This window comes from Malania oleifera, chromosome 11, assembly GCF_029873635.1.
Source record: "Malania oleifera isolate guangnan ecotype guangnan chromosome 11, ASM2987363v1, whole genome shotgun sequence".
NCBI lineage: Eukaryota > Viridiplantae > Streptophyta > Magnoliopsida > Santalales > Ximeniaceae > Malania > Malania oleifera.
This window is the reverse complement of record NC_080427.1, coordinates 7805526-7818428: the sequence shown is the minus strand read 5'-3', so window position 1 is coordinate 7818428 and position 12903 is coordinate 7805526. Positions and strand designations below refer to the sequence as shown.

Genomic DNA, 12903 nt, shown 5'->3' with positions numbered 1-12903 from the left:
CACTCATGTTGAACTTTCTGAGAATCCGCCTGATGTACTCGGCTTGAGACAACTGCAAGGTTCCCTCCTTTCTGTCTCTAGTGATTCTTATCTCAAGCATCTGTTTTACTGGACCCAAGTCTTTCATTTCAAATTCAGTGGACAGCTGCCTTTTCAATTTTCTGATCTTGTCCATGTCTGATCCTACAATTAGCATATCAACATAAAGTAAAAAAATTATGTAACTTGATTTATACCTCTTGAAATAGCAACAATGATCAGCATTGCATTTGCGGTAGTCATTCTTTTGCATGAAACCGTCAAATTTCTTATACCATTGCCTTGGAACCTGTTTCAAACCATACAAACTCTTATTCAACCTGCAAACAATTTTTTCTTTGCCTTTCTTTACAAAACCTTCAAGTTGGTGCATGTATATCTCCTCCTCTAGATCACCATGGTGGAAAGCAGTTTTTTCATCTAATTGCTGGAAGTGTAAATTCTTTGCTGCAATAATGCTCAAAACTGTCCAAATGGTTGTGTGTTTCACAACTAGTGAGAAGATTTCTAAGTAGTCAATACCTTCTTTTTTTTAGAAACCTTGACCATGAGTTTTGCTTTGTATTTTCTCGAACCATCATGCTCTTCTTTTATGCGGTACATCCATTTGTTTTGAAGAGCTTCTTTTCCCTTGGGCAACCTAGCTAGCTCCCAAGTCCTGTTGTCGGTGAGTGATTTCATCTCATCTTTCATGGCAAGTTCCCACTTGCTAGCCTCACCCACCTGACATGCTTCATTATAGCACTCTGGTTCACCTGCATCAGTTAGTAACAAGTAATCCCAATATCTCCTATTTGGTACATGCGGTCAGGAAGGCCTCCTTAGAGTCAGAGTAGGAGTCGGAGTTGGAGTCTGTGGTGCTTCAGAGCACTCCTCTGTGATAGATTCCCCTATTTAGGAATTGTCAATAGTCTGTTGTGCCACACTGCTTTTAGTGAAATCATCAAACTCTACAATATCAAGGTTATATAGTGTAGGATTACTTGATGATGTCGCGTCTTTGTACTAACCTTTTCATTGAAAACAACATCTTGACTTCTAATTATTTTCTTGTTTTGATCATCCCAGATGCGGTAACAAAACTCATCTTCACCATATCCAAGAAATGTGCATTTTTGAGATTTTGGATCAAGTTTGCTCCTAGCCTGATCACTTATATGTACATAAGCAACGCAACTGAAAACTTTTAAATGTGAAAGTTTTACCTCCTTTTTGCTCCATACCTCCTCTGGTAACTGGAACTGCAATGGTACTGATGGACTTAGGTTGATTAGATAAGCAGCAGTGTTGATAGCTTCTGCCTAAAACTGCTTTGGTAGACCTGCTTGTAATCGCATACTTCTGGCTCTCTCAGTCAAGGTTCTATTCATTCGTTCTGCTATGCCATTGTGTTGGAATGTACCTGACACGGTTCTTTCAAGTATGATCCCATGCTCGTAGAAAAACCTTTTGAATTCTCTATCTTCATATTCACCACCATTGTCTAATCTCAGCTTTTTAATTTTTACTCTTGTTTCATTTTCCACCATGACCTTCCATTTCCTGAAAAAATCATACACTTCAGATTTATGTCTTAAGAAATAAACTCATACCTTCCTAAAATGGTCGTCAATAAAGGTGACGAAATAAGATTTCCCGCCAATGGATGAAACTGGGCTCGGTCCCCAAACATCGGTGTGCACCAGCTCTAATTTTTCTTTCCTTGGAGTTCTGCCGAATGTCTGAAAGCTGACTCTTTTCTGTTTGCCGAGGATGTTGCTTTCACATTGGTCAATATTAGCTGACTAGAGACCTGATATCTTTCCCTTTGAGTTCATGATTTTTAAACCTTTTTCACTCATGTGACTGAGTCTCTGGTGCCATAGGTTTGAATCTTCATTCCTTGCAGCAACTGAAATTGACATGCAAGCATCTGAGGTTATATAAAGAGTACTAGTTTTCTTATCGCGCAAGCATGTCATTGCGCCTTTGGAAATTTTCCAACTATCGCCATAGAAGGTTGTAGTGTAACCTTCACTTGCAAGCTGTCCAACAGATATTAAATTTTTCTTGAGATCAGGGATATATCTGACATCAGTCAAACTCCAAGTGGTACTTGTCAAATTTATTTTTTCTTCTCTTTTTCCCGCAATTTCACAACGTTTGTCATTACCAAGATAAACATTGCCAAGATTACCGGGTACATACCTGTTAAGCATTTCTTTGTTGCCTGTTGCGTGAAACGAAGCTCCAGAGTCTAATACCCAAGACTCTCCCTTCCTTTTCAAAGAGCATAACAGTGCATCTCCTTCTCCTGAAGAAGAGACGATATTTGCTACGATCTTATTTTTTGGCTCCTTCTTCAGGGATCGACATTGATTTTTGTAGTGGCCAATCTTGCCACAATTCCAACACTCGATCTGCTTTTTGTTTTGAGTGTTGTTATAATTTCCTGAAGTTCTCGATTTGGACCATATGCTTCTTGATCTTCCACGATTTTGATTTCTATTTTTATTTTTGCCCCTAGTCTGTTTCTCAACTTGTGTGACCAAGGCACGCCCTTGGAGGTTAATAGTTGGCTTTCTAAGGGTGTCGGTATCCTGTAGTGAAACCATCACTTCTTCCAAATTCAAGGTTTTCTTACCAACAAGCAATGCTGTGACGAGATTATCATAAGAAGGTGGTAGAGATGCCAGGAGAAGAAGTACTTTATCTTCTTCTTCAACTTTTACACCAAGACTCATTAACTGGGTCATGATCTTGTTGTAATCATTTATCTGATCAATAATATTTACCCCTTCTTCCATTTTTAGCTGATAGAGTTTCTTCTTAAAAAAAGCTCGTTTTGTTAAAGATTTTGACATGTATCTCTGTTCTAGTTTATTCCATAGCTCAACAGGTGATGATTCATCTAAAACAGAATATTTAACTTCATTTGACAAGCATAAACGAATAGTACTAATCGTTTTCATTTCCATCTTTGCCAAATCATCATCATTGATTTTTTTTGGCTTCTTCCCAATTTGCGGCTTGATCAAGTCACGCTGAATCAAGATATCCTTGACTGTACTCTGCCATAAATTGAAATTGTTTCGACCATCAAATTTCTCCACATCTAACTTGGATAAATTGTCATCCATTATAGAACAGTAATTTAGAGGCTGATTTTTAGCAAAATCGACTGAACCAATGCGTTCGGAATGGTCAAAATAGCTAAGAATAGGTCTGACCCGATTTGTGTGGGTCCCATAGATGTGTGGCAGGCGGGCCTCATTGGTAATGTGGCAGGTGGGCCCCTTGGTGACGTGGCAAAAAAAATGTTGCAAATTCTGGGCATGACAGCAAACACACCTCTGCACACACTTCTCCAATGCAAAAAAGGGCTCCAAAGCAATTATTGTCAAAATGTAAGATGTGACCCTTTTTTTATTATTAAAAAAAAACCTCCTTTGTTGTTTAATAAAAAAACCTTCCTTGACTTGCAGGGGAAGATTTCAATTGTCTTCCCCTTTACCTTTCTCCATCATAGCTCAGTATAAAAAAAAAATGGAGGTTTTCGCAGGGCCCCACCAGGCAACCACTCTTGTGGCTGAGAGATCTGACATGATCAACACGATTAGTAGCTGCGTGCGATCTTCGTGGGGAAGCAACTCAAGGAGTTGGTATGAGGACAAGTAAAAAAAAATTCCCTTCACACCTCTACGACGTGGTATGTGGTCGCAGCTCCGACTCGATGTCGCCAAACCCCGAACTCGAAGGTAAGCTTAGATCATGCTCCTCACCCTTTCATGCTCTGATACCAGTTGCTAGGGAAATGGGATGATAACAACAACACAAACACAACACAATTAGAACACACATAACACAAGGAGATTACGTGGTTTGGCCAAACTCGGCCTACATTCACGGGAGAGAGAGAGAGTCACACTATATTATCAAGAAAAATACAGTGGAGGAGGAGAACACGGTCTCACTCAACTCTCAACAAAAATCTCTTTGCCTCACACACAGCTCTTTCTTCCTCTTCTGTCTGTATATTTTTCTCAAACACTCACACCCAGCTATACAAAGCAGTGTACATATATATAATAGAGGAACATTGGGATGGAGCAGCAATAAAAGAAATATGCATGCTCGAGGCTGTGCATGCACCACAACGCTGCAACTACCAAGCAAAAATAAATGCACCCACATGGGTGGGTCAACAACTTAATTATGGCAGAGGAAATTGTAAAATTTCAATTGAAAAAGAGTGATAATACTGATATGCAAAATGTCTAAAAAAAATTGGATTTTTGATTTTTTTTTTAAATCCGAAAATTATAATTTATAGACCAAATAGATATGTACACGATCACTAGGCAAGGAGAGGGAAAAATAACTCCCAAATAGGGATTTTCTAAGCAGACAATTAGAAAGCCTTACACGACTGAGATCAACAACAACAAAATACATCAAAACCTGAGCATCCCCAGAAGTAAAAGCCAGGATGACAAAACAAACAAACAAACAAACAAACGAACAAATTCAGTCAACCAAAGGGTGGGGGGGGGGGGGAGTACTCCCCCAAAGCAATCAACAAGCCAAACAAGGCTAGAAAAAGTACTACTCAAACATCCTAACTTAACCAACTAGATAGGGAAATTTATTATAAACAATTCTGTAAACGTGGGATTGGAAATAATTGATGAAAGTCTTTGGAAGGGTTGCAACTCCCTCAAACTTCCTCCTATTCCTAGCGTGCCAAAGGCTGTAAACCGTAATAGCAAGGCAGGCCTTCTTAGCAACAACATGGACTCCTGTACCCCTGGCCTCTTTGCGCATCCACTTGAAAGCAAATTTAATTGTAGTCCTGTCTCTTGAAATGCCCATCCAACCCTAATGAAACTCTATACACAGGAGGAAAACCTGCATTTGAAAAATAGATGGTCAATGGTTTCATTTTCAGAGTTGCAAAAAACACATGATTGGTCCACACCATCCACCCAAAATCTATCACAAGCAGCAGGTTCCCTTTTGCTCCAAGCTACAATATAAAGGAATGCTTCAGAAGGCAACAATTCTTCCATACTACAGCATGCCAAAGGACTTTGTTACCCCTGTCTCTCCAGAAGTGATAGGCTTTGTGATGGGGATCAGCATGCGTTACCCCTTTCTTTTGTAGATGTTTTGACACGTGGATGACCTCCAGATGTCCACGTTTCCTTCGTCGGCATGCTAATGCATGGACAACCTCCGGATGCCATATTGTTCATAACTCCTTTGGAGGAACTCATGGAGTATCTAAAAGATGTTTCAGTGTAAGAAAGACCCCAGCAGAGATGCGGAAGCAAGTCTAAGATCAAGATCCATGCACGCCCTACATGGTATTGTGGGCCCCACGCGGCTCCATTGGGCCCCACATGGATTTGGGCTCTTTCTTTGACATATAATTTTAGATTTAAAGTTGTAATAAGTTTGAGTCAACCAAGCTTGCAAGTGTGTGCTTATTATTTATTGTGTCTAGAAAATAGGAGTCTTTAATGTGTTAGAAAGTTGTGAGTCTTGTAAGTTGGAGTGTTGAGAGTTGTGTTGTATTTATTTTGTCTCCCATGCTTGTACAAGAATTGTTAGTGTGTTTAGTCTTTGTCCCCTCATGCTAGCTTAGTTAGTTATTGCTGTGTCTTTCCCCTCTCCATGCCAAAGTCTATAAGTATGTCATGTATCATTGTAAGAAGAAGCTAAGCAGATATTGTTATTGAATTAAAAAGACATTGTCTTTGTGAAGCTTGTATAGCTTTGTTCCGATCCTTGTGATTGAGTGGTGAAAGGCTACAATCGTTCTCCTTGGAGATTAGGTGGTGTGAGACCACTAGTTATCCAGCGACTCCATTCATATCCCATTTTCACGACATCCCCTCCATCACCCACACGACCATCACCAAATTACCCCCCGGCCAACAATCCTTCATTTTATTTGCTGCATATATATATATATATATATATATATATATATATATATATATATATATATGCTAGTCTAACTTGCGAAGAATATTGTCAAGACATCCTTCATAGTTATTGGTAATTTCAGCATTCGTTTGGATCATTACAAACATTCAGCAGTTCCACTTCCTTCATTGCATTCAAAGCTTGATCCAAGGAATTCTATGGTGTGTTTTGAATTTGTGGTGAATCGAACTGAGTCATCCCACGATTTATTTTGGTAATGTTGTTCTTTTCTTAACCCTTAAACTAATTGTGAATTCCTACTTGAAGCCCATAAGCCTTGAATAAGAAATTGCTTTGGAATTCTTGCATATTATTTCAAACCCATACGAGATTAGGCGACTGACCTCGATAGATCAGTCAACTGACCTTCTACTGCTCTCGGTATTTCCATCTAAATTTCAGACAGTCGACGGAGGTCATTGGTTCAGTCGATTGACAAGCTACTGTCCCTCTAGAAATTTGTTCCTAAATTCTTCAGGCGACTGACCCTTATGTCCAGTTGACTAAAGTCACCCAAAACCTATAGTTTTCAATATTAACTCACATTGTTTGAATCCCTACTCAACCTTGTGTAAGCTCATACTTGAAAACCTGAACTTCTATATTTGAATAAGCACATTTGAGTTATAAGATTAAAATATTGATACTTGCTAGCTTTAAAATCAATTCTAGGAATATTGTTGTGCTAAACATAGGACTTTCATTCTTGAAATATTGAAATAACATCTTTCCTCATTTAACTTTATTTATTTGTGAAAGAACTCTTGGGACTTATCTATGAACAACATCGTGCACCTTTTAAAAATCCTTGAATATGTGAAATATCGTATGATTTATTGTGTTTATGTTGGTTGATTTAATTCTTAATTTAAAGTGTATTGAGTGTATGTGCTTGTGGGAGGGTTGAACAGTAGGTCATAGGTTGACCATTCCCGTCCTACATCATCTTGGTATCAGAGCCTAGGTTAGAGCCTAGGTTTGGTTAGGCTAAACCCTCAAAGTTCCAGTTCCTTAGCTTGCAAGATTTTACTTTTAGATTGAAACAACCGCAGGATTTTGCTCAAAATAGCCCACCTGTATTTTGAATTTTGGATATTTGGAACTTAGTTTGGTTAGGTTTACACTTGACCCTACTTTGTGTGACCAAACACCATAATCATTTATATTTATAAACACGTAAAATTTCCATTTTAACTGGTGAAGTTTACAAATCTATTGGCTTAATCTATTCCCCTTGCCTGGCTTTCAGAAATTACGCCAGTAGGGACCCCAAAACGATGCCTGCGACGCTCACCCGAACCCTAATTCAATAACCCTAGTTCAATCAAATCAACCCTAAATAAAATACTATTTTAACATTTCCTAAGCCCATAAATTCCAAATAAACAGTTAAACTCCCAAAAATAACTAAATTTCTTAATTCCCTAAATCTCACACTCGCTTTGGAGTGGTGTTCAGGACCCCCAAATTGAAAATTTGTTCCGGCCAAAATGACAACGATCGAGACTAGGACCCTGTGGTAGTGCCTGATTGTCGATTTAGTTGAAGATTTAAGGAAAAATTGAGGAAATAAATGGAGTATACCTTACCTCAGGAGTGGTGCCTACGTCGCTCATACGAAAAATTCACTCCAATAGGAATGTCGGTGGCGGAGATAGAAACCCAGGAGTATCTTCCGTTTTCCGATCGGCCGAATATTTATCAAGAAAATGATAAGAGAGAGAAGGAGGATGGAGGAGAGCATTGAGAGAGAGAGAGAGAGAGAGAGAGAGAGAGAGAGAGAGAGAGAGAGAGAGAGAGAGAGAGAGAGAGAGAGAGTTAACTCTCTAGAATGCAGGAAACAATTTTCCTATCAGGAAAGTAACCTATGTATATGTATATTATATATTATATTTAATTATTATATTATATTATTTTATATAACATTATATATATATATATATATATATATATATATATATATATAAAACCTCTTCTGCTATATAATGCTATAGTTTATTTCTTCCTTACTAGGAGGTGTCTCACCCTGAGGAATTATTATCTTTTCATGTCCTTCAGGTAATCAAGCTTAGAAAGCTTTGGGGTAGGGTTAGAATTTTGGTGACTTGTGAGTGGTAGTAAGAACTGAAATATGTATAATTATGTTTCTAGAATTTTTATTTATGTAATATGTGGATGGATACTCCTTTGGGGTTGTATATAGTACTCTGAATTTTATTTGAGGTTGTTTATTATTTTTCGTTGCGTGTATGTTAGATATGGTATCAGAGACGGTGATTAGTCTCATCACACCCCGGGCCCCACTTGGAAGGTTTCGGGGCGTGACACAAAACATGAATGTAAAATAAACAAGATAATACATAATACTATACATGTATGGAGATTAAAGTACGAAGATAAGGGAACACATGATATGATATCGGGGTTCGGCCAATACTGCCTACGTCCCCGCCTCAAGCTCACAAGTAAGAGGATTCTACTAAGTTTGCTCACTTGTGGGTGGAGCGACACCGTTTACAACATCTTACCAGGATGGTGAATCTAGTTCTCCTAACAAGGTTTAAACTAGTCCAGTACTCTCCTAACCGGGTCCGAACAAATTTGGGACTATTCATAGGGCTAGTCTCCCTCTTCCGACTACCCGTCGGGAATACAAGAGATAATCAATAATTTTTATGTACAAAAAAATGTGCTTCTAACACTAAGCAGATGATGTACAACAATATGCTCAATACACTCATGTATGATATGAATTAAAACTCAATGTGAGAATGTGTATTTTTCATTCAAAAATATTTCTCAATAAAAACCAAGTGTGAAAAATAGTTTTCTTACTAACAAAGAGTAAGAGACCTTCCAAGCAGTGATATTAAAATAAAAATATGCTCATGGTACTCTTTTCAATATGCCAAATTTTTTTCCAAAACTAGTTTTTCAAATAATGTTAGGGGAACTAGAATTCTTGCTCAAATATAATTTTGCAATGAGAACACAATCACCCCAAAGATATTTATCAAAATAAAATATATGGGGTAACCTCTAACAATACTCTCAAAACGATTTTCAATAAATAAATATGAGTGAGAGTATTATGCCTAAAATGAAGAATCAATGCTCAAATGAATTCTCTCTAAAAAGTTTTTTCAAATTAATGCTTTGAAAGATTGAAAGAATTTTGAGCAAAAAGAGAAGTATGAGTATAAAAATTTTAGAAAATTTTTCCTAATAATTTTTGCTAACCCGTTTAAAAATGTGTAATGGAGGGGTATATATAGAGTTTGAGACAATTTTGACCGTTAGGGACATATTAAGGACTTTAGTAGAATTTTTTTAATAAAAAATTAACCCTAATTACCGAAGTAAAAATATGTGAACCCGAGAGGTTCAGTCGCCCGGTTCATCGGGTCGGTCATCCGAACAGACTCATAGACAAAATTGGGTTCGGTTGGCTGAGCAAGACATCAGGCAATTGAGCCAAGACTATTTTCCAAACCTTCGTAGGTTTGGTCGCCCGATCTAGGATTCATTTTATTGGCTGTTGACCTTCGGTCGCCCGGTGTGATTTTGAACTACAGGTTTGGGCGGCCGGGGCAGATAAGGAAGCTCACCTTTAAGGTTTGGTCGACCATGGGCATTTTAGTTCAAACAAGGTCGGTCGCCTGAACCTCAGTCAACTTGTTGACTTCTGACCCGTTCGGTCTACCGAGGCGTTTATAACACCCTAAGGTCGGTCACCCAAAACCCTTTCAAAACACAAGTTAGGTCTTGATTTTTATTTAGAAATCAACCCTGTTCGCATAGGTATAACTTTTAAGATATAGGTGATTTAGCATGAAGAATTTTGGGGATCTAAAGTCAGTCTATGACCTTCACTTTTTAATTGAGCCTAAGAGTTCAACGTCGGTCGACCAGTCTTATCAAGGTCTTTTGTTTTCCCTACGGTCCGTCTATGGTCATCACTGAGCTTTTATTCATACCATGCGTATCATGCATTATTACAGATCAAAATATAAATACTAAATGCATTTACAATTAAAATAAATATCTTCTTCTTTTTTTACTCCTCTAATCATAAAATACGCCAGACAATATGATCGTTATGTCCCTCCGGCTTCCATCAATCCTCTCTCATATGTGTGTTCTAAATTAATGACCTATTCAAGTACTAGGCATAACTTGCAGTTTTATCATTATCAAAATGGGCTAAAAAAGTCAACACACTTCATAATTAGTTTTCAATTTTATCTATTTTTATTAATTATTTTCTTAAAATAGAAAATTCCCTCCTCTAGCAGCTTCGCATGCACAAGCACCACACGATACGTGTCACAGATTTCGTCATGCTACATGTCCACCCGTCGTCGGCCAAAGCCACGCGGCACTACCATTTCATCCTTTTAAATTCCACGTGTCGTATGACCGAGTCATTCTCATCCTTTCAATGCTTCGCTGATTGTATATAAGAAGAGCACCACCTGCTCGACCTATTGTCTCTTAAAGATTCTTTTGATTCTGATTCTCCCAAGCGAAAACTTTCATTGCCGAAGAGTGCAAAAAGGAAGAAAAGGTCGTAGAGGGTGCCAAAATGGAACCGGAAAATGCACAGAAAGGGCAAGAGCAAGAAAAAGAGCAGCAGCGGTCGGGCGTTATCGGTACCCTGCAGGAGGGAACGGTGTCCGTCCTACGGGCAGTTCAGTCCACGTACGAGCACGCCAAGGAAGCAGCCCTTGGAAAGACCCACGAGACTACCGAGCAGACAAAGGAGGGAGCGAAGGCGGCCTCGGGGAGGGCTGCGCAGATGAAAGACGCAGCCATGGAATCGACTGCGGAGAAGGGGAAGCAGTCGCAGGATTCGGCGGCCCAGTACAAAGATTATACGGCGGAGAAGGCCAAGGAGACCAAGGATTCTGCTGCTGGTAAGGCCAGCGAATACAAAGATTATGCAGCGGAGAAGGCGAAAGCGACGAAGGATTACGCTGTTGGGAAGGCCAGCGAGTACAAAGATTACGCGGGTGAGAAGGCGAAAGAGACGAAGGATTCTGCTGTTGGGAAGGCCGGCGAGTACAAAGATTACGCGGCTGAGAAGGCGAAAGAGGCAAAGGATTCTGCTTTTGGAAAGGCCGGCGAGTACAAAGATTACGCGGCTGAGAAGGTGCGAGAGGGGAAGGACACAACTGTTGGGAAGATTAGTGAGTTGAAGGATTCGACGGTGGATGCTGCGCGGCGAGCCATGGGCTATGCAACGGAAACGAAGGAGGAGACTAAGGAGAAGGCGGAGGAGACCAATGAGAAGGCAGAGGAGACGAAGGTGAGACCTCGTATTGGGTATTATAATTTGATGGAATAAATAATTAATTAATTCTTAGGCATAAAGTAAAAGGGATAAAATTTGCAGGATGCGAGTGAGGAGGCGACAAGGCAGAAGATGGAGGAGTTGCGATTGAAAGGGGAAGAACAGAAAGATGAAGCAGCCGAGAAGTCCCGCGAAGCCAAGGACGCGACAGCTGAAAAGTACGTATGCAGTAAACACTAAACAGATTACTTAGTCTCCTACCCTTGCATGGATAAATATTTTGCATCACTGTGCGCGCGAGTGAATGTGGTGTGTGATTGGAATGTATGTGCATTATTAATTACAGGGGGAGTGAAGGAAAGAGCAGCCTTGGAAGGGTGACGGAGAGCGTTAAGGAGAAGCTCTCGCGTGCCACTGAAGAGGGTGACGAGGAGGGAACTACACGTGTTGACGCTTAGGGCAAGATGTGATGGGCGATGCGATGCTATAGATGATCCATGGCTACCACTTCAGCTGCTTTTGTGTTGTAAATTTGGACTGGTGCTATATATCCGTGTATATCTTCGTGCCGTGTGTTTGTGTTTCTTGTTTTTCAAATATATATATACATATATATACTCTCCCATTTGAAATTTCTTGATACTCTTGTTTGTTTGTATGATTTTAGACGTGATAATTAATAAAGTCATCTCGTAATGGTTAATGGCTTCGTTCTGTCTTATTACTAATAGCAGCGTGCTTATTACAACCTTCCATCTCCAAAATTAATAACTGTAGATGAATCCATCGTCCCAAGTCAATGCTTATATGTGGTGATATGCACTCTCATTTTACACGATTGAGAAGGGGGAAGCCTAGGCAATGAACCCGCAGGATCGCCCATAGACCCCGTCCAGGTAAGTGTAATTCCTTACTATATTTAGTTCTCCTCTCCGCTGGTTATATTTTTAATTATATTGTGCAGTAGATTTCATATTTTATGCACTACTGTGCAATTTTAATCTTTGTATTGTAGTCACTCGAGCCACAAATTAATGATCTATACTTTTATTTTAGAACTTCAGATAAAACACATTCAGCCTCTTTTAAAAAATTCAACAAAAAAAAATATATTTTTTATATAAAATATAAGAGGAGATTCGTTTAGAGGAGATTTGTATTTGTTTGTCTTTCTCAATAACAATAAAAGAAATTTTCTTTAAATAAAAAAATATATATTTTTAAGCCATTGGAGCAATTGTCTTGTCAGTCCATATTTCCCTAGTTTAGGTACATAGTACCGCCACTTTCATATAGGACTCTACCCTTATTTATTCTTCTCTTTCGGAAGTGGTGGTGGATCAGTGACTTTTCATTAACTTACTTGCATGATGATCCAAACAGTATTTAAAATTTTTTTTTTTAGGTTCAATTTAAATTATAATCAGTATTTTGTAATTTAGGGTCTTTTTAATTTGTCTTAAGTTTTTTAATAAATTAAATATACAAATATTTAAAATAAATATAACATTCTCAATAAATTAAATAATTGCATACAATTACTACCTTATATCTCATTTAAATTTGAAACGTGTATGTAAAATAGTTAAACAATAAATATA

At 38.6% G+C, this 12903-nt stretch overlaps 1 protein-coding gene across 1 annotated transcript; it reads left to right on the top strand.

Annotated features, from left to right (window-relative positions):
• Positions 1 to 10385: 10385 nt before the first annotated feature.
• LOC131168298 (late embryogenesis abundant protein ECP63) lies at positions 10386 to 12011 on the top strand. The gene is made up of 3 exons (XM_058127624.1): positions 10386 to 11317; positions 11405 to 11520; positions 11649 to 12011. Exons 1-3 carry the CDS (start codon positions 10595 to 10597, stop codon positions 11758 to 11760), a joined length of 951 nt encoding a protein of 316 aa, XP_057983607.1. The 5' UTR covers positions 10386 to 10594; the 3' UTR covers positions 11761 to 12011.
• Positions 12012 to 12903: the final 892 nt, after the last annotated feature.

Bases quoted from the DNA above. Each gene is read 5' to 3' on its own strand.
- LOC131168298 (XM_058127624.1), top strand. From the start codon at position 10,595: ATGGAACCGGAAAATGCACAGAAAGGGCAAGAGCAAGAAAAAGAGCAG. The intron at 11,318-11,404 runs GTGAGACCTCGT...TAAAATTTGCAG, and splicing joins AGAAGGCAGAGGAGACGAAG to GATGCGAGTGAGGAGGCGAC. The intron at 11,521-11,648 runs GTACGTATGCAG...TATTAATTACAG, and splicing joins AAGGACGCGACAGCTGAAAA to GGGGAGTGAAGGAAAGAGCA.